This window comes from Salvelinus namaycush, chromosome 4 (assembly GCF_016432855.1).
Source record: "Salvelinus namaycush isolate Seneca chromosome 4, SaNama_1.0, whole genome shotgun sequence".
In the NCBI taxonomy this organism is placed as follows: Eukaryota; Metazoa; Chordata; class Actinopteri; order Salmoniformes; family Salmonidae; genus Salvelinus; species Salvelinus namaycush.
The window spans coordinates 36,362,571-36,385,227 of record NC_052310.1 but is presented as its reverse complement, the minus strand read 5'-3'; the positions used below and the strand labels follow the sequence as shown (position 1 = coordinate 36,385,227).

The 22,657-nt window shown below is 42.6% G+C and overlaps 1 protein-coding gene across 1 annotated transcript in view; it reads left to right on the top strand.

The window, feature by feature from the left end:
• The window catches only part of LOC120046488 (adhesion G protein-coupled receptor A3-like), a 321,556-nt gene that overhangs the window by 285,949 nt on the left and 12,950 nt on the right, over positions 1 to 22,657 (top strand). The window contains exon 17 of the mRNA XM_038991766.1: positions 619 to 764. Within this exon, the coding sequence (XP_038847694.1) occupies positions 619 to 764 (146 nt within the window). The remainder of the gene's footprint in view (positions 1 to 618; positions 765 to 22,657) is intronic.

Below are 22,657 nucleotides of genomic sequence, written 5' to 3'. Positions count from 1 at the left end.
TGATTGGATGCCTCTTAGTGTTGGGTCTGCTGAGCAAACCGAGGAGTGTGATTGGGAAAAGAAAGACAATGAATTTCAAGTTTTCTCTCTCTCTCTTTCCTATTTTCTCACTCTTTTTCTCTCCCCGTAGCTGTCTTTATTTCTCTTGATGAAGCCTCAAAACAATGTGAGATCAATTCCCATTCAAGCATAAGTCATGAATATAAGAACAATGGATGGAATACAATGTCTGTTTGGAAAACAAGCATCACATTTTGTAAAGAGCATTGTAGACGTGACTGACATTCCTATTGTTGTTTATTGTTGACGGCTCAAGGTACCTGTCCTGAGTCCTCTAACGGTATTGATGGCGGGTGTGTCCCCGAGTACGCAGGCGTGCACACCATTTTGCATGAGTTAAAAAGTCAGTCTTCCCGCTCCTGCTGGGATCTCTAGAAAGACACTTGAAGTGACATTGATGACATGCTCGTTGTGTCTGGGAAAAGAACTCTCTCTGTGAATCAACTGGGTGCGAACAAGTGGAAGTGAGAGGGACATGAAGAATGTGAAGACGAGCCTTCTATGATGTGAAGATAGATACAGTGAGTGACCCATGTCTGTCTGTGTCCCCTGGTGCAGGTTGGCGTGGTGTTACACTACTCGTCCCTCTCCACCATGCTGTGGCTGGGGGTGATGGCCCGGAACATTTACAAGCAGGTGACCAAAAAGCCCCTTCAACACCAGGACAGTGACCCGCCTGCTCACCCCAAACAGCCCATGTTGAGGTAAACACAATCCTCCTCTCTGGGTGACCCCTCGTGTGTGTATGTGTGTGTGTGTGTGTGTGTGTGTGTGTGTGTGTGTGTGTGTGTGTGTGTGTGTGTGTGTGTGTGTGTGTGTGTGTGTGTACGCATGCCTGCTTGTCTACAAGTGCAGCTGGTCGTGCTTGTTGTGAATGTGCTGTTGGTATCTTTTTTAGGTCATGGATTGGTTGGATGCACAATTCTATGCTTTCTTATTTCATTTCTTTCCCTGCTATACTGTATGCCTCATGCGAAGATGCTTGTACAAATCTGTACACAATAGTATTGGCCTGCTCTTTTTGCCAGTGCTTATTAAATCTTCATTCGCACTTAATTCAAGCCTTTGGATACGGCTTCTCTTTTATTAGAGGGTGTGGATTTTGAACCTTTGTCTTCAACCTTTCTGTAATGTTCTGTTTCTGAAACGCTGTTAGCTACAGAGAGAATGATCATTAGCCTTGTAGTTTAGTAGGTTCAAGTTCAAGTTGTATTGTCAAATGCACAAGTACAGTGAAATGCTTGACTTGCAAGCCCCACCCAACAGTGCAGTAAGCAATATCAAAATAGCATAGCTAATAAATAAATAAATATATAGTAACGAAAACACAAATAATAAGAAATGTGAGAGGCAGCTATATACAGGGTCCGTGCCAATACCAAATGTACAATGTGCAGGTATACTGGAGTATTTGAGGTTGATATGTACATGATAAAGGATGATAAATAAGGATGATAAATAATAATAATAATAATACTAAACAGTATGGCAGCAGCATAAGTGGTGTGTGTGTGTGTGTGTGTGTGTGTGTGTGTGTGTGTGTGTGTGTGTGTGTGTGTGTGTGTGTGTGTGTGTGTGTGTGTGTGTGTGTGTGTGTGTGTGTGTGTGTGTGTGTGTGTGTGTGTGTGTGTGTGCGTAAGACTGTAAGGGTAGGCATGATAGGCGGATATACATGTAAACAGGGCTGAAATGTGACCGGTAGCAGGAATACGTAAATACTTATGGCAATAAAGTAGTGGTAATATATACATGTAAACAGGAGTAATAGTGACCAGTAGAAGGATAAATAGATACCAGAAGGTGATACAGCCAGTCAGGATGTATTCGATGGAGCAGCTGTAAAAGTTCCTCAGGATCTGAGGGGCCATTCTAAATCGTTTCAGCCTCCTGATGGAGAAGAGGAACTGCTATGCCTACTTCCCGGCGGTACTGGTGTGTGAGGGCCATGATACGTCCTCAGTGATATGGACACCAAGGAACTTGAGGGTTACTTGAAATGAAGGATATTATAAGCAAGACATGCTTGGTAGATTCTGTATAAACCTTAGTTGTGTGTGTCTGTTTTGTAATTTTCTTCTAAAAGCAACGATTGCCACGGGTTTCACTTGGAGAGTTACCGGTTCATTTATCTGAAGAGGTGTCTGTAGCTAGTTTATATTCCCTGCTTTTTGGCTTTGTTCACTTCATGCACTTTATTGTAATATTACTGTCACTGCACCGAATGTATACAGTTTGGCTCCTCATTAGCTCGTGCTTCTCTTACACTTACTAATGTCAGGAAGTAAAATGTTGAACTTGAGTCACTCTCTGATTTAGGGAAGAACTTTTAGTTTGAATAATATGACACACCATTTGGAAATGACTCGGATAAATACCCTAGATTGCTGGGAGCCGAGGATATTCTTTTTAATCAAACCCATTTCAGAAATGGGGCCTGTTCCATTTAGAGACTCCTGTTAGTGTGGTAGAGATGCCATTCAACGAGCTGTCTGCTGCTTAGCAACTATCACTATGCATGGAGGTAGGGAGGGAGAAGATACTGACATTTGCCCAGGGAACATGTGTTTATTAACATCATCATATGCATTATCATCGTCATCTCACGGTCATTATCGCTTTGACAATCACTGTTCAGCATCTTGTCATCAACATAACCGTAGGAAATGGAGGGGAAGCCACTGTGGGAAATGTATCTCACAGGACGTGTCGGTTCGTTGGCAGGATAACAAATGACGGTGACTGTGCGAGGATGGTTTGCAAACTGACATGTTACACATATGACTAAATGAATTATATTCAAAACTCAAATACACGGGAAAAGTCTGAGCGTCTGTGCCAAGTAGTAGGTGACTGATGGGTCAGAGTAAACTATAGAGGTACTCATACTCTCACCCTCTGTTTTTTTCTTCGTATGGTTTTGAGTCCAAGTACCTATTGAGGTAGACAGAAGAAGTTGTTTGGTTTCGATGATGATAAATGGGTTTGGTTTGTGTGTTGGCTGAGACCTCTGGCTGAGGCTGCTTTGCTGGGAGAGAGTGAGAGAGGGAAGAGCAATAGTGGAGAGAGAGAGAGAGAGAGAGAGAGAGAGAGAAGAGGAAATAGTGTTGATCCGGCGAAAGGAGAGAGCGAGCAGACTTAAACTATTACCTGTTACCATGGTGCCCACCCAAGGCTCGACACAATTGCCTCAATCGCCTGTGTGCCTGCTGAGCCTGCTGAGCCTGCATTGTACGTCAGCTTTCAGAGCTGTGACCTTATCACCAATCTCAATCTGTTTAACGTCTGATCGTGGCTTTAATTCATATCCGCTTAAGTGCGCACATCCGATTTAACGTCACTTCCGGGGTTATATTCATTTACTTATTTCCGTTTCTGCATATGCTGGCTTCACGTGCTTGTGAGGAAAAAGAAAACTGGGAACTAAGAAGTGGTAGGTCCGACATGATTGAGTACAAGTGCTTTTGAAGTTTGAACAATTCTTCAACCAATCCGATTTTAGCTAGCTTGATAAGCTTGCTAACATTGCTAATAATAAAGTTTAGCTACAGGTAACTACCAAAATGAAGATAGCACTTGAGTAAATTAGCGACACACAGTATATTGAAAGCAGGTACTGTACTTGCACACAGGTGTGGTTTCTGAGTTAATTAAGCAATTAACATCCCATCATGCTTAGGGTCATGTATTAAAATGCTCAGTGTGTGTAAAACTCCATCAACAAATGATGGAATTTCTCATGGAAGAATGATGGCACATCCCTCCAAAAGAATTACAGACACTAGTAGAATCTATGCCAAGGCGCATTGAAGCTTTTCTGGCTCGTGGTGGCCCAACACCCTATTAACCCTTTCACACGTACCATCACACGGGTGTGATCGTTCTACAGTGGTCCCTGAAGCGTACGATCACACCCGTGTGATTAGAACACTCATTTAGAACGCTCATTTAGAACGGCCAGTTTCGAATGACGCAACAATCAGCATTTGAGCTGGCCACACTTTTTTCAGAAACTATTTACACAAACACAGTCCTTACAAAGTTATGTCCAGAATGTGAGCAGTTTATTTTGGGATGCAATGTTCAGATATATATATATAGCATAACACAATCATCCTAACCGGAAAAATGTAGGCTACATTTGTCCAAGCGCTAACTGAGGAAAGATTGACCCAACACAAGCAGTAATATTTTCTAACTCTCGGCTGACATAAACTACAATATGAATTAGCTAATAGCAATTATTATGTATAATTAATCACATCACGGGTGAGCTCACCATTGATCGAAATAATTAGGTAAAACACTTTTGAAATCGAAAGTAATCCGACGATTAGTTTCAGCGCGCAGCCATGCATTTGTTCCTCACAGAAACCGAAGATAATAAGAGAAGACAAGATGAGTTTGGTCTGTTTATAGTATGCATGTTGAAGGGGTGTGTCAATCACTGTCGTTCACATCCCACCCTTCATTTCCGGAAGTCCTCAAAAAATGAGTGAACTCTTACTCACCTCATTTTGTTATAACATCTTTGGTCAAACAGACGATTACGTGAAACCCAGAATGCATTGTATGTCAACAAACATGGCTACACAGCTGGAATTAGCTTAGCTCATCATAATCAGTACAACCTTCAAAAAAGTATTTTACCCACATATGTGCCCATTACAATCTGTGCAAGAATCGGAATGCATGATTTGTCACATAGAATTGAAAACATGTGAATAAAACAGTAAATACACAAATAATTGCCACACAAAACATTTTCTGATAGTGATTTATTGAGACAAGTGGCGCGTGCCGGCAGTCAACCACGTACCCTCTCACTCTAAACCATTCAGTGTTGTTGTTTATGTATGTAGATAGTGAGCTAAGCTGTAGCATTAGCAATAACTTTCAAAAGGAGACAACTCACAAATGTCAGGAATCAGATTCTGACAGTGAGGAGCTGCCCCCCAACCTTGTAGCCATTGAGAACCCTGAATCTGAGGACCCCTTGTCCACTGACAAAGTCCCAGTTCCATTAGAAGATGCTGGTGGTGATGGTGGCAGACTGACAGTGGATGAAGTACAGGAGTTCTGTGGTAGCTGGAAGGCTGCCAGCCATTTCACCCCTCCTGGCCCTGCTGATTGTGTTGATGAGTCTCAGTCTGGAGTGCAACGCCCCTTGCCATTTCCATCTGAGGCAGAGTGCTTCAAGTTGTTTCTGACAGAGGAGCTGGTGGGAGACATAGTAGAGACCAATCGCTATGCCTTGGAGCTACAGGATAAGAGAGAGCCAGTGTAACGTATGTGAAATGGCTAGCTAGTTAGCGGGTACGCGCTAATAGCGTTTCAATCAGTTACGTCACTTGCTCTGAAACCTTGCCGCGGCTTTTGTGGAGCGATGGGTAACGATGCTTCGTGGGTGACTGTTGTTGATGTGTGCAGAGGGTCCCTGGTTCGCGCCCGGGTATGGGCGAGGGGACGGACGTAAAGTTATACTGTTACACCAGGAGTGGGGGGACAACCACAATTAGTGAAATGTATACATTCCTGGTGACAGTAAAGAAGAACTCCCTAAGAGAATACTGGAGCAGAGATCCTATGTTTGCAACTCCCTTCTTTGCCACCCTCTTTTCCCAAGACTGCTTTCTAGTTCTGCTGCTATGACTGCATTTCATCATCAACGCTACTGCCATCCTAAATGACCCGTTATACAAAACAAGAGATGTCAACAGCTGGCAGTAAAGTGCCATGACAAACGAGACGTCCATGTCCTCTCCACTGTCCATACAGCAACCATGTCGGCCACAGGGAAGGTGAACCACCTGACGGGAGAGAGAAACAAACCAGACAGAGAAACATCAAACCAGACTGCGTGCTTGACTATTACCTCAAAATGGGGGCAGTGGATAAGGCCGACATGATAAACAGCTTTGTGGAATGAACTCAGAAAACGACCAAGTGGTATAAGATATTTTTCCAGGGTAGCGTCAAAATACAACATGCCAATACTTCTGACGCATTTAGCATTGTTTTACAGAGCTAATAGAATAATGTAACTAGCTACATAAGCACGATTGAATATAACACCATAAAAGGTGAGTAACATGAGTAACGTTACCTAGCGTGTCCGCGGTTATAAGGAATATACACAAATATATTATGCTCCATACACACAGTGAACTACAGTAGAAACGGTATAACACGACACAGAAACTATTATAACGTAATTAGGCACTTACTTTGATAGAAACGCAGTCTGGATTTGAAGATGGGTGTCTGTAGTGACGCCTCTAGCACTGAGACGCTGTGCCACTTGGGAGTCAAAAGGCCAGGGTAGCTTCAACATACAACACATGCTAATACATCCGTGACGCAATTAGCATTGTTTTCCAGAGCTAATAAGACTGTAGCTAGATACCTAAGCATTGAGTATAACACCATACATGTTATGAAATGAGTAACGTTACATCGCGTGTCCGCGGTTATAAGGAATATACACAAAAACATGATGCTACAGTAGAAACGACATAACACGACATGCAGAAACTATTATAACGTAATAAGGCACTTTGATAGAAACGCACTCATTTCCAAAGTTATTATTGGTAACGAAAACAACTTTGATTGCGATGCAGGCGACAGGTGGAAAATATGAACACGTGTATGCAGGATGGCAGATGAGTAAATGTCTGCAGACTTGAACTGCACAAACAATTGAGAAGTGTTTGGGGAATTTTGTCCGGGTCAGAAATGTCAAAAAAATTAATTGGTCCGCAAAAGTAAAAATGACTACTTTTATGTGAATGAATGAGGCGGAACACACCTCATTTCAAACTGTTATTATAAAATAAATAATAATTTAAAATTGACAAATAAAACAGGCGGCGTGCTTTGGTTTGAGGGCAGCGCAGATTAAATGTACTGTTACATAACAATCACATTCTGGAATTGGAGAGAACGTTCTAACATCACGTGCATAAAACAACTCACGCTGGGGCGACCGTTAGAGATATTTGGAACTCACGCATGAAAGGGTTAAGACACCTTTTTTTATGTTGGTGTGTCCTTTATTTTGGCAGTTACTTGTAACATTTTCTCAGAGCTTCCCGAAAACTCCGATAGCACGTGAACGCAACATTACTCATTATGCTTGGCATCAGCTTTGGGACAGTGAGACACTCATTGCTCGCTGGAGGAAAGTGCTGTGTGTGCGCTTTGCCGATCACAACTCTACTGTGTAACTCAATTTGAGCAAATTCGACAGGAAAGCCTGTTGGACTAAGAAAGGTTGACCCGTGGTGATGGGAGACAGACGGACAGATAGCACACCAACACCAGGTTTACCATAGAATCTTGAAGATGGCAATGTCATTGTATCGTTAAAGATATGTTGCCACAGGCTTTGACACTTTACTCATGGAGAACTGTCGAACATTTGAAGTCACAACAGTAAAGAAATAAACGGAGACAAAGAATAAATAGAAAGTGCTGAAGTAGCTTCCCAGCTGGCACATTACGTTCTCTGGATGTTCATCGGTTTGTTTATGGTATCAGTTTGGTTCTGGGAACCTTCCTCTTGCATCATTCTTTCATTTGAAGAAGCTACATGGAAAATCTTGAATAAAAAGTTGATTACACCCTCCTTTTCAAGTATTGTATGGTACAATATATGAAATCCAGGTAGCCTGCAATGTCAACATTAGGTATTCGGTGCACATTCCTACATGAACCATCTGCAGCTGGATGCCAGTGAAAGTCATTGAGGACAAGGACCCTCAGCCTCTCTTCACACTCCTCGACCACCTGCGCAGCACAGGGAGGGGGATTTCTGGCATTTTCTGGAGGTGTATGTGTGTGTCTAATGCTTGCCATCAGAGGGGCCCAGGCAATGAGACTTAGCCTCTGGAGACAAATCCATTTTCCTCATCCTTCTTCTATCCCCCCTTCTCCTCAGCCCAGAAAAAGCCAGATTACAGAATCTGATGGTAGCGGTTTATTTGGGCTGTCAGCTAATCCGGCATTCTGTCACGGTGACCTTTGTCCAATTGACCCCTGTGTGTGATGTGTTGGCTCCACTGGTTAAATGCTTAGGATGCAAATAAGTACAGGAGATAGGGTACTCACTGAACACTCACTTCACTTCATTAAAAATAGCAGTGGAACTGGGCAATATTCTCTCTTTTGTTGTTGTTGCAATACAGTAATAACTTCAGTGGTGCTGTGTCTGTGTCAGTGTGCAGTGTCTGCATCAGTATTCAGTGACCCAAAATAGAACGCGTTACGGTAAGCGGCACAGCAACCAATTACACAATGCGGCTTTATTCACCCGTTTTTGCAACAGTTTCCTCCATCATCGGTAAATATCACAACATGTGGACTGGCCTGAGTGCTCCACTCCCTGTAGTATATCCAGGGCCAGACAGCGAGACAGACGACAGTACATAGACAGAGGAGAGCGGGAGGAGGCACTTCTCGCTCCGGGGTCTTTAGATGTCTATTTATATCAGTTGATGATTGCTGCTGCTCCCCAAAACTGATCTCAAAAGTGCCCGCCCTCTGCACTGTCTGCCATTTTGTGTCGTGAGTTTAAAAGACTCTTTAATGGAGAGTAATGCGATAAGAGAGAGAATGAGAGCGAGACACAGAGAGCGAGAGAAGGGGAATGAGAGAGAAAGACCTACAGTAAGGATGTGTTCCTGTGTATGTATGCGTGCGTGCGTGCGCGATTATGTGTGTGTCAGCCTGGCATGGAAGGCTGGGGTTGTAGACTGGTGATTGGTTGAGATAGAGAGGGAAAATAGGGGTCATAAAGCACTAGGCTTTAACATCTCCTGGTCCTCTCGTCTTTATGCTTGTCTCCTTGTCTCATTGTCTCCTTGTCTCCTTATCTCCTTGTCATGTGTGTAAATGACTTTCTGTTGGAGGAGAGTCCCGAGGGAATGACTCCCACTCAGACAATGACAGCCCCGGTAATGCTCCCGCTTCCACCTGCCTGCCCAAACATCTTGATCGTAATAGAATTTTGGGATGGGTGCAGTGTAAGGGGAGAGGGAGAGAGGTGGGGACAGAAGGGGTTGGGGTAAAGGGGAGAGAGCAATAGCAAGACAGACAGAGGGAGAGAGGACAGGGACTGCATGTTCCTGATTTGTGTTTTTTCCAAACAGTGCTTGGAAAATATCTCAAGCCGTAATAGAGACATCTCCGATTTGAGGAGAAGTGGATGTGCCAAGCAGTGTGAACATGCTCCATCCAGCACAAATAAAACTGTTTGTCTACTTGTTATGTGTTATACTGTATCTCAGAGCTGTTCTTATGTTGAGGAGTTGTAGAGTTGTTTATACTGTGCAGAACAGGAGAGAGGAGAGTAGGAGGTCAATTTGTACTTCTTCCTCTCTCGCATGCTGTCTCTCATTCTCTCTTTTTTCTCTCTCCCTCTCTGTTTTCTGTCCCTTCATCTCCAGTCTACAACCCAAGCCAGCACACAGAGAGAAGCACATCCTCAGGTCTCTTTCTTTTTCTTCTTTTTCTCTCTTTGTCTCTCTCGCGCTCTCTCTCTCTCTGACTGACTATCTCTCACTGACTATCTCTCTCTGACTATCTCTCTCTCTCTCTCTCTGACTGACTATCTCTCTCTCTGTCTGACTGACTGACTGACTATCTCTCTCTCTCTCCCTCTTTCTCTCTCTCTCTCTCTCTCTCTCTCTCTCTCTGACTATCTCTCACTGACTCTCTCTCTCTCTCTCTGACTGACTATCTCTCTCTCTGTCTGACTGACTGACTATCTCTCTCTCTCTCTGACTCTCTCTCTCTCTGACTAACTATCTCTCTCTCTCTCGACTCTCTCTCTGACTATCTCTCTCTCTGACTCTCTCTCTCTATCTCGCTCTCTCTCTCTCTCTCGACTGACTATCTCTCAATTCAATTCAATTGACTTTATTGACATGGCAAGTTCATTATTACTTATATTGTTAAAATATACATATCGAAAAATAAAAATAAAATAAAAATATATATGTATATATATATATATAATATATATATATTTATATATAAATAAATGGTGGGACCAACAGCAATAATACTAGTAGTAGTGGACATGGGATTACCATTAACAACAACTACAACAACAATGTTAATCAGAACAACAATACATTAAAGCAATGGTAGTAGGCCAGTGTCAACATGACTGAGAAGACACATGACCTGGTATGAAAGACAAAACAAAACAAGATGGGAAATATTATCGACATTACTTTGCACTTTTCACTTGCTGTCCCTCAGGTTGTGGCAGGAGGACACATATTTGGCTGCCAAAACTGCACATTTTGGCTTTTCACCCAATACATCACATATGTCAGAGTCAAGGCCCGCGGGCCACATCCGGCCCGCGAGAAGGTTTTTTACGGCCCCTGGGATGATCTTGATTTATTATTAGAACCGGCCCGCAGACCGCAGCAAGCCGGCAGCCCGCAGATCTTTTACACGCACCAATACTACATTTCCCACAATGCAACGGTGACGCACCGAGCAGTAGGCTGCTTCATTTCAATATTTATTGGCACAGCAGTCGTCAGCATCACAGTAAAATTAACTTTCAGATACCCATCAAAAATGGCAAAACGGAAGGTGGACACTGAGAACCGGGGGTTTCAAACAAGGTGGGAGTCGGAGTATATGTTCACGGAGGTAGCTGGAAAACCTGTGTGTCTTCTGTGTGGAGAAAGTGTGGCGGTACTGAAAGAGTATAATCTGAGACGACATTATGAAACGAAACACGCGGACAAAAACAAGAATATGGACATGGAACAAAGGCTACAAAAGGCTAGATTTTTGCACTTTATTTTATTGTATTTCAATCCAATTATATTTTAAAAATATTTCAGTTGAGTGGATGATAGAAAATTGCTATTATTGTTTTTTTCTTTGAAGTAAATTTAGCCCACTTTTGCTAAAATAGAAAATATAGGCTACTGATGGTGCCTTGAATACCGGTTTCTTTCATTTAATGTTCATGTTATGGGGATTTTTATATAAAGGAAATTTGTCTTTTGTGTCTGTTGAAAATTAAAGATTACTGACAGAGCCATAAGAAAATATTGCTTTATTTATCTGATCATATTGGAATATATTTGTTAGGTTTTCAGTAGGTTCAATTAGGTTCACTAGACTATATGCGTCATTTAAAAATGTTTCAATGAACATTCGAACAGTCCGGCCCTCGGCTTGTAGCTAAATTTTTTATTTGGCCCTCCGTCCATTTGACTTTGACACCCCTGCAATACATATTAGATTTTCTCTTCATCTTTTATAGTTTCAAATTCTTTGTATTGAATTATTATTTTGGGAAAGAAATATTCTCTTAGGTTTGAGTATTTGTCAGAGTGTAATAGGAAATGCAGCTCTGTCTCTACCTCTCCCCTGGAGCAGAGTGAGCACAGCCTGTCCTCTCTGGGCAGCCAGGTTTGTCTGTGACGACCGGTCTCTATAGCCAGACTGTGCTCACTGAGTCTGTACCTAGTCAATGTTTTCCTCAGTTTTCTATCAGTCACAGTGGTCAGATAGTCTGCCACCATGTACTGTCTGTTTAGAGCCAAATAGCATTGAAGTTTACTTTGATTTTTTTGTGGTGTCTTTCCAATAGGTGATATATTTTTCTTTTTGTTTTGTGATGATTTGGTCGGGCCATATTTTCTGAGTGCTGTCCTGAGGCTCTATGGGGTTGGTTTGGGTTGGTGAACTGAGCCTCAGAGCCAGCTGGCTGAGTGGACTCTTCTCTTGTTTCATCTCTTGACATTGTAGAGCTGTGTGATGGAATGTTTTGGGGTCACTTGTTTTTAGATGGTTGTAAAATTTGATGGCTCTTTTTTCTATTCTATTTTTTCTCTCTCTCTCTCTTGCAGTGCATTCTGGGAGTTTTTTGGAGTTTGAGTGTTTGGTTTGGAGGGCTCTCTTGAGCTTTGCTATTGGTCTCTTTCTTTGCTGGCTTTTCTCCCACTTCTTATGGAGACTCTTTGGGTAGGCTCGCTTAATATAAATGGCGCCAGAGATGCGGGAAAGAGGAGTGTTTTGGGTGAATATGTAAAACAAACCAAAATACAGGTGTTGTTTCTGCAGGAGACGCATAGTGATGTGGTGAATGAAACTGATTGGGGGCTCTGGTGGAAAGGGGCAAGTGTGTTGAGCCATGGGACAAATTTTAGTGCAGGGGTGGCAGTCATTTTTGTACCGGGTCTGTCTGTAAAAATTAGCTCCTCAAAGGAGGTGTGTAGGGGTAGGCTGCTTGTTGTTAATTTCTGCTTTTACAACATGGGTTTTGTCTTTATAAATGTGTATGCGCCTAACACAGGGAGATAGAGGGGGGTTCTATTTGGGTGTCTTAGACAGCAACTCTCACAGGTAGCGCCTGAGGAGAAGCTGGTGGTCGGCAGGGACTGGAACTGTGCAATGGATTTTACGAAAGACAGAAATGGGGAAGAGCCTCATTCAGGATCAGTGGGAGTGTTAAGGGACATCATTAATCAGTATACATGGGTGGTCTTTGGAGCTAGGGTGAGTGCAGCCCGACTTGATCGTTTTTACATGTCCAGGAATCAGAGCAATAGGCTGTTGGGCGCTACCATTCTCCCGGTGGGGTTTTCAGATCACCACATAACCATGGCTCGGCTGTCTATTTCACCAGGGCCTCGGCATATTGGAAGTTTAATGTAAAGCTCTTACAAGATGCTACTTTTTGCTCAGGTTTCCAGATTTTTTGGGAAAGGTGGAGGCAGCAAAGAGAGGAGTATGAGTCTCTGAGTCAATGGGGGGATGTGGGATAGTCCAAATTTGGCTTTTCTGTCAACAGTATACAGCTCTCTCGTCCTCAGGGGCTAGGAGAGTATTGGGGGAACTCGAGCGTTGTATTAGTGAGATGGAGGTAGAGGTAGAGATGGTGGGGCAAGGCAATATAGGCCTCCAGGCTAATTTAGCTGAATTACGTAGGGACCTGGGCAGTTTTTTCCAGGTTAAAGCAAAGGGAGCACTTGTAAGAGCTAGGTTCTCCATGCTCAAGGAGATGGATGCTCCCAGAACTGGAGACCTGTGGCATTGCTCTGTGTGGACTACAAGATATTTGCCAAGGTCCTCTCTAACAGACTGAATTCCCATCTGGACTCTATAGTACACAAGGACCAAACATATTGTGTACCGGGACGGTCAATCACGGACAACTTGTTCTTAATCAGGAACATGTTGGACTTATCGAGAGGTTCTAATGTGAACTTTGGACTGGTCTCTTTAGATCAAGAGAAGGCTTTTGATAGAGTGGACCATGAGTATCTGTGATGTCTGATTTTGGGTTTGGAAAAAGTTTTTTGACCTATGTGGCGATGTTGTATGCTGGGGCGTCATGTATGGTCAAGGTGGAAGGGGGGCTCAGTAGGCCAGTCTGGGTGAGACGGGGCATTAGACAAGGATGCCCTTTATCGGGGCAGTTAACCTGTTTGTGATAGCCCCCCCCCCTTTTCTCAATTTCCGCCTGAAAACATACCCTAATCTAACTGCTTGTAGCTCAGGCCTAGAAGGAAGGATATGCATATTCTTGGTATCATTTGAAAGGAAACATTCTGAAGTTTGTGGAAATGTGAATTGAATGTAGGAGAATATAACACAATAGATCTGGTAGAAGAAAATACAAGGAAATCAACAGACGTTTTTTGTTCTTTTACTGTTGTTGCATCTTTAAAAATCAACAAGAAAGGCCAAACATTCAGTTATGATACTGGGGATCATTTCAAATCAGAACATAAGTAGGCAACAGTATTTGACCAAAGTTTCAGATGGATACCTTCAGGAATGAGTGAGGTACATGCCATTGAGCATGAAGTCAACCAGGTGTCCCTCACAAGTTTCCCAAATGTACCCAAGTGGCCGAATTGGTACAATGATACAATGATACAAATAACTATATACAAAATACAAAACAATTATTCTAACATACCCCCAAAAATATATATTTGAAAAATTCAAGAAAAAAAAATGAATATTAAAAAAATAAAAATAAATAACAAGGGTAACTATTTACACTTCAATGTTCAATCATGTGAAGACTCTCAGTCCTCTACACAATGTTGCGCTCCTGATGCCATATCCCATAGCAGTCTCTCTCTGGTGTGAAACAGAGGGTCACAGCACATGTGGTGCAGGTGACAGGGGACTTCTTATGGCACAGGGCACAACGAAGCCGCCCTACTGAGCCCCTTTTTCCCTGAGGCACATCCCTGCCTGCAATGATGAACTTCAGCATGTGCGTACCGCTGGTTGGAGCAGAAGGGACAGAGGTAGAGGGGACAGAAGGTGCTACAGTGTTCTTGCTGTAGTTAGCAAGCTCCTGGATGAGCTGCTCCCTAAAGGCTAGCTGTGAGATGGGGGGCTGTCCACAGTTCTTGGCCATTTCCTTCTGGAGGATGAAGGAATTCACCACAGCAATGTCAATAAAATGATAAAACAAAGTTTTGTACCATTTCATGGTTTTATGAAGAACATTATAGTAGCCTATCAGCGCATCCAATAGGTCTACACCTCCCATGCTCTTATTGTAATCCTTCACAGCAGCTGGAATGGGGACATTTCTGGCGGTCCAAGCGCCTGTAGGACCTTTCAAACGTCGAACCACGTGATCCCCACCGAAGGACTTGTGAATAGTGGAGCACATGACTACTTCTCTCGTGTCCATCCACTTCACAAAGAGCAAACCATCTTCACGGATCCATCTCATGGTACCCCGCTCAGCCCGCTTAGGCATGTCGTTCACCCTGGTTTTTGGAAAGCCCACTCTGTTGGTCCGAATGGTGCCACAGGCCCACATCTCCAGCTTCCTCGGGTCTGTGAACAGGGTAGGGCTTGTGTAGAAGTTGTCTACAAATAGTTTGTAGCCCTTCCCCAGCAGCTGGAAATCTAATAACTGCATCACAGAGTCATAACTGAGTCCCTTACCGCTCGCACAAGTGTTCTTCCCCTCATAGACAAAAAAATTGCACGTGTATGCACACGCAGAATCGGCCAAAACAAACAGCTTGTAACCCCATTTTGTCGGTTTGTTGCGCATGTACTGTTTTAGGCCAATTCTGGCCTTTGAGGCTACCATTCTCTCATCTATGGAAAGGTTCTGGGCGGGCTGAAAATATGTCTTGCATGCCTCAATGATATCGTGGTAGAGAGGTTTAATCTTGCAGAGCTTATCAAACCCTGCCGTGCCTCGTTTCGTCTCGTTGTCCTTATCAACTTCTGGGTCACTAATGTGAAGCGCCCATGAAATTGTCAGAAACCTCTTGCAAGACATGACCGTTGAGGGGAAAGGCAGTTGATAGAGGGGTGAAGTTTTCCAGTAGTCTTTCAGGGTTTTCAACTTCACCACCCCCATGTAGATGACCATAGACAGGTAGCAAAACAGATCTGAAATGGAAATGTCCTTCCATGCCTCTGTCTTGCCTTCCTGCTTCTTAGCGCCATACTTATTTGTGTTCATCACCAGGGTATCAACAACTGCCGAGGTGAAGAACAACTGGAAAAGTTGCATGGGGCTGTATTTTGAAGTTAGGTCCAATTGAGGGCCGACTGGGCGTTTTGGTCGGAAAACTGGAGACGGTGGGGCCACATCCTCCTCAAGAACAGAGTGCCAACGGTCCTCCTCCGCTCTGGCAGGTTCCACGCTGGACGCTCTGGACGAACCCTTCCTCCGCTTCTTTGCCGCCGTCTTACCACCCCTTGATGGCCGGGCGGGGGTAGGTGTGGTGCCGGAAACAGCAGGGGTCCAGCTGGATGGACCAGCTTCAGTGGGGGATTTGCACCTAGGCTCCCAATCAGAATCGCTGGGACTGTGAAATAAAGACACAGACACAAAGACACATATTATATACACAATTTGTGACCATGGTGAGGTTTTGTCCATTCCATTTTAGATATAAAATACATGTAAACAATTAGGTAATAATTATACAGACACATATTATATATACACAATCTGTGACCATGGTGAGGTTTTGTCCATTCCATTTTAGATATAAAATACATGTAAACAATTAGGTAATAATTATACAGACACATATTATATATACACAATCTGTGACCATGGTGAGGTTTTGTCCATTCCATTTTAGATATAAAATACATGTAAACAATTAGGTAATAATTATACAGACACATATTATATATACACAATTTGTGACCATGGTGAGGTTTTGTCCATTCCATTTTAGATATAAAATACATGTAAACAATTAGGTAATAATTATACAGACACATATTATATATACACAATCTGCGACCATTTGTGAGGTTTTGTCCAGACACACAGACATACACCCACAATGTAGAGCAATATGTACTTTCTACATTTCAATATACTTGTGTACTTTATATTTCATGCCCTAGTCATATTTTTATATAAGGCAAATAAAATACAAATATCTCAAACAACTCAAATGAATAATATTTGATATTACTAATTTCAAACAATGTTACTCACCGATCCAAAACTGAGTCTTCACCGTATAGGAACATCTCCTCAAATTCTGAATCAACGGATTCAATCTCACTGGATTCATCTAGATGTTCACTATCACTAGATCTGTCTATTTCTTCAATTATATCGTGCAAGTCTGTGTACTTGGTCTTTGTCTTAGATTTGGCTGATTTATTTGCCATTATTATGCCTTGAAAATGCTCAAAAAAACACTTTTGCGGCGCGTAAAACGGCGAGGCTATTTCTTGTAGATTTTTCAATGGCGAATGGCTGTGTGTACGCATGGGTTTACAACAAAGCCTATTCTTCCCGGGTCGAACCATTGCATGTTCCCATGTACCTCAGTTCATTGGCTATCTATCCAGCTAGATTTCAAGAAGATCAGTGGTCATTGGTCCGAAATACAGTCAATCAACGAAGAACAGGTCATTCGATTGGCGCGTAATGAGGTCGTTGTTTGGTGTGTTCAAATCAGTTCCTGTCGGTCAATATGTCCCGGGAAAAGAACCATGAAGTTTGGTTGTTTTACTAACAAACAGAGGATTGTAATGAAACCGAACATGACTAGATAAACGTCCGTTTAGAGTGAGTAATTACAATGAATGTTACGTCCAAAGTTGAAGGACGCTGAATTTTCCACGCAAGCCGTTTACAAAATGTTTCGTGTTAGGCTATAAAAATGGATTATATCGAACAAAACGCCACTTCATTGTTTCGTCGTGACCTTTAGGATTGCCAAAAGAAGAAAATTACCTCAGGTAATTGATGATTTTTATTGCTATTTCTGACTTTTGTGACTAATGTACTTTGCTGTAACTGCACCTAATGTGTTGTTTACTGATCGATAATCGCTTTTGCAGTGAAGCTTTTCGAAATCGGACATATTGGCTAGATTAACAAGAGGTATAGCTTTGATTTGGTGTATAACACTTCTGATTTAATTGAAGCTAAATATTTATAAATATGTCATTTCGGCAATTTTTTTTTTTTTTTTGTGAAACGTTCCGCTAGCGGAACCCCGGGGCTAGACAGGTTAAATACACTAGCCATTTAGCCTTTTTTGGGCCTGCTACGCAGGAGACTGCAGGGAGTGTGCTGGACAGGCATGGGTGTGTTAACAGGCATAGCAGTGTCAGCATATGCAGATTACGTTTCTGTGATAGTCAGGATATGCAGGCACTAGAGACTAGTCTGAAGGTGTACGAGGGAGCTTCGCCAGCTAAGGTAAACTGGGGCATGGGGGGGATAGGCCCCCTCCGCTGCTTCCAGGGAGTTTGCAGTGGGGTTGTGAAGGGCTTAAAATGTTGGGGGTGTACCTGGGCTCGGAGAGGTGGGTCACGAAGAACTGGGAGGGGCTGTCACAGGCAGTGGTGTCAAGACTGGCCAGTTGGATGGAGGTGGCTCCTGTCCCAAGTGTCATATAGAGGGAGGGTGCTGATAATCAAGAACCTGGTGGCATCTTCCCTTTGGCATAAACTGGCTGTCCTCAACCCCCCTGCCGGCCTGCTTGCAGACTTGCAACGCAAGCTGGTGGACTTTTTCTGATCGGGCCATCACTGGCTGAGGGCGGCAATATTGTACATGACCGTCCACAAAGGAGGACAGGGCCTGGTGGAACTGGAGATCAGGGTGGCTACTTTCTGACTAAAGATGGTGCAGAGACTGCTGTACCATACTGATGTCGGCTGGAGGGAACCAGCATGCGCTCTACTGAGGAGAGCTGGCGGATTAGGGTTGGACCAGCAGCTGTTCCTCATGAAGCTGGAGAGGCTGAGTACAGCAGCTCTCTCCGACTGTTACGCTGCAGTGCTAAGGGCCTGGCAGCTGCTAAGGCCCACACGAGAAGGGGGTGTGGAGCCTGGGCTGTGGGTGTGTGAGGAGTCTATCTTCCACAACCTAGCCATCCCTTAGAGATCAGTTCAGTCGGCCACCCTGCAGAGGCAACTGATGGCAGCGGGTTTACTAAGGCTGGGTGACCTGCGACTGCTGGGAGAGGAGGGGTGGAAATCCCCGGAAGTCCTGGCACAACAAACAGGAATAACGTCTCTTAGGCTGCTGGAGAGATTCCTGGAGGAAGTCCAGGAGGCACTGTCTGAGCCGGTAAGGGGGATGTTTGAGCGGCCAAAGGGGGAGGGGCCACCAATGTTTCCGCCACTCCAGGTGACGGCAGAGACTGGGGACTGGCAAGGGGGTCTGGAGAACTTGTTAGATTTTAACACTCTGAGCCTGGGGGAGTTTGAAAGGGTGGGAGGTAAAGCCCTCTACAACCTCTGCATTAAGGTAAGGAACATTAGGAGCCTAACAGGAGTGAAGGCACATCAGTGGCAGGGGGTATGTGGGGCGGAGAGTATGGTGGGTTTTAGATGGAGGGGGCTCTACAAACCCCCAGTACCAAAGAGGTCAGGGGACCTCCAGTGGAGGGTTTTACATGGAGCCCTGGCCACTAACAGCTGGTTGGCACGGGTTGAACCGGGAATCGGGCAGGGGTGTCCTTTCTGTGTTATGAGAGAAACTGTGATTCATGTGTTTTCTGTGTGTGCCAGGTTAATGCCATTAATGTCTCTGTTGGAATGTCTGTGTGAGAGGTTGGGGGTGGTTTTTACTGTTGGGATGTTTATAATGGGGTACAGGTATTCAAATAAGGAGAAGGCCAAATGTGTTTTGTTGAATTTTCTGTTTGCTCAGGCAAAGTAGGCTATTTGGCTAACAAGGAGGAACAGGGTCAAAGGTGGAGGGATAACATACCCTTTACTATTATTCAATGGGATGGTCTCTGCGCGCCTTAGGGTTGAATTTGAGTTCTATAAAATGATAAAAAGTGTGGCGATGTTTCAGGAGATATGGTGTGTTGGGGGGGCTGTCTGTATAGCTGGGGGAGATGTTTTGGATATACGGTTGTAGAAGTGGTGAGGTTTTTGGTTATTGTGATGTGTGGTGTTGTTTTGTATCGTGGGGTAGAGGGCAAGGTGAGTATGGTACATGTATGCAGTACAAGATATTTTTGGGTGTTTCATTTTTTTTGGGGGGGGGGTGAGGTTTTAATGAAATGAGAATGTTTCATTAACCTCTCTAGGGTATGTGGGACGTTAGCGTCCCACCTCGTCAACAACCAGTGAAACTGCAGGGCGCCAAATTCAAAACAACAGAAATCCCATAATTTAAATTCCTCAAACATACAAGTATTTTACACCATTTTAAAGCTACACTTGTTGTAAATCCAGCCAAAGTGTCCGATTTCAAAAAGGTTTTACGACAAAAGCACACCAAACGATTGTTAGGTATGAGCCAAGTCACAGAAAAAGACAGCCATTTTTCCAGCTAAAGAGAGCAGTAACAAAAAGCAGAAATAGAGATAAAATTAATCACTAACCTTTGATAATCTTCATCAGATGACACTCATAGGACTTCATGTTACACAATACATGTATTTTTTGTTCGGTAAAGTTCATATTTATATAAAAAAATCTGAGTTTAGGCAAGACGCTACTGTATCACTTGGCAAAAAGCCTGAGAAAATGCAGAGCGCCAAATTAAAATAAATTACTATGAAAATTACTATAAAATTAAACTTTCATTAAATCACACATGAAAGATACCAAATTAAAGCTACACTGGTTGTGAATCCAGCCAACATGTCAGAATACAAATAGGCTTTTCAGCGAAAGCATATGATGCTATTATCTGAGCATAGCACCACAAAAGAGAGAAAACATTTCAACCCTGCAGGCGCGACACAAAACGCAGAAATAAAAATATAATTCATACCTTACCTTTGACGAGCTTCTGTTGTTGGCACTCCAATATGTCCCATAAACATCACAAATGGTCCTTTTGTTCGATTAATTCCGTCGATATATATCCAAAATGTCAATTTATTTGGCGCGTTTGATCCAGAAAAACATATCTCAAAGGTTACCTGTAAACTTTGCCAAAAAATGTCAAACTACTTTTGCAATACAACTTTAGGTATTTTTTAATGTTAATAATCGATACAATTGAAGACGGGATGATATGTGTTCAATACAGGATTAAAACGATATGTAGCATGCCTTCTGTTTGATTGAAGCGCATGTCCAGGACACCTGGAGTGCCTCGACTTCAAGATGGCCGTATTTCTTCATTACACAAAGGAATAACCTCAACCTATTTCTCAAGACTGTTGACATCTAGTGGAAGCTGTAGGAAATGCAAGCAATTCGCTTAGAAATCTGGTTTCCCAATGAAATCTCATTGAAAAGACAGTGACCCCCCCAAAAAAATCTGAATGGTTTGTCCTCTGGGTTTCGCCTGCTAAATAAGTTCTGTTATACTCACAGACATGATTCAAACAGTTTTAGAAACTTCAGAGTGTTTTCTATCCAAATCTACTAATAATATGCATCTCTTATCTCCTGGGGATGAGTAACTGGCAGTTGAATTTGGGTATGCTTTTCATCCAAACGTGAAAATGCTGCCCCCTACCCTAGAGAAGTTAAAGAAAGACAAAAAGTCTAAGTCTCTATCTCTCTCTCTGACTGACTATCTCTCTCTCTCTCTCTCGACTGACTATCTCTCTCTGTAGACATACTATCTCTCTCTCTCTCTCTCTGACTGACTATCTCTCTCTCTCTCTGACTGACTATCTCTCTCTTTCTCTCACTGACTGACTATCTCTCTCTCAATTGTAATTCAATTCAAGGGGGTTTATTGGCATGGGAAACATATGTTATCATCTTCAAAGCAAGTGAAGTAGATAATATACAAAAGTGAAATAAACAATAAAAATTAACAGTAAACATTACAGAAGTTCCAAAAGAATAAAGACATTACAAATGTCATATAATGTGTATATACAGTGTTGTAATGATGTACAAATGGTTAACTTCTACTTCATCACAATCCCGGATCCGGGAGCACCCCCATCAGTAAAAAAGCTGACTAGCATAGCCTAGCATAGCGTCACAAGTAAATACTAGCATCTAAATATCATTAAATCACAAGTCCAAGACACCAGATGAAAGATACACATCTTGTGAATCCAGCCATCATTTCTGATTTTTAAAATGTTTTACAGGGAAGACACAATATGTAAATCTATTAGCTAACCACGATAGCAAAAGACCCAACTTTTTTTTCTCCACCATTTTTTTCCTGCATAGGTAGCTATCACAATTTCGACCAAATAAAGATATAAATAGCCACTAACCAAGAAACAACTTAATCAGATGACAGTCTGATAACATATTTATTGTATAGCATATGTTTTGTTAGAAAAATGTGCATATTTCAGGTATAAATCATAGTTTACCATTGCAGCCACCATCACAACTCTCACCAAAGCAACTAGAATAACTACAGAGACCATCGTGTATTACCTAAATACTCATCATAAAACATTTCTGAAAAATACACAGCGTACAGCAAATGAAAGACAAAGATCTTGTGAATCCAGCCAATATTTCAGATTTTTTAAGTGTTTTAAAGCGAAAACACAATATAGCATTATATTAGCTTACTACAATAGCCAACCACACAACAGCATTGATTCAGGCCAACAATAGCGATAACGAATAAACCAGCAAAAGATATTAATTTTTTCACTAACCTTCTCAAACTTCTTCAGATGACAGTCCTATAACATCATATTACACAATACATATAGAGTTTGTTCGAAAATGTGCATATTTAGCGGCACAAATCGTGGTTATACAATGAGAAAAGTAGCCAAACTGCCAACAATATGTCAGGAGAAATCTTGGGAGAGGCACCTAGTCTAATCAGTAACTAATCCTAAACTTGACTAAAAAATACAGGTTGGACAGCAAATGAAAGATACATTAGTTCTTAATGCAATCGCTGTGTTAGAGTTTTAAAATTAACGTTACTACGACATACAGCGTGCGTTAAAGCGAGACCGCACTGAGATTAATGGCGGAATATGAATTTTAAATTTTTCAACAGAACAACGAATTAACATCATATATAGTTCTTACTATTTGATGAGCTCCCATCAGAATCTTGGGCAAGGTGTCCTTTGTCCAAAAGAATCGTTGCTCGGTTGTAGATTGTCGCCTTCAACGTTGGAATTAGCAGTAAACATTAGCCATGTGGCAAAGACGTGTCCAACTCCCT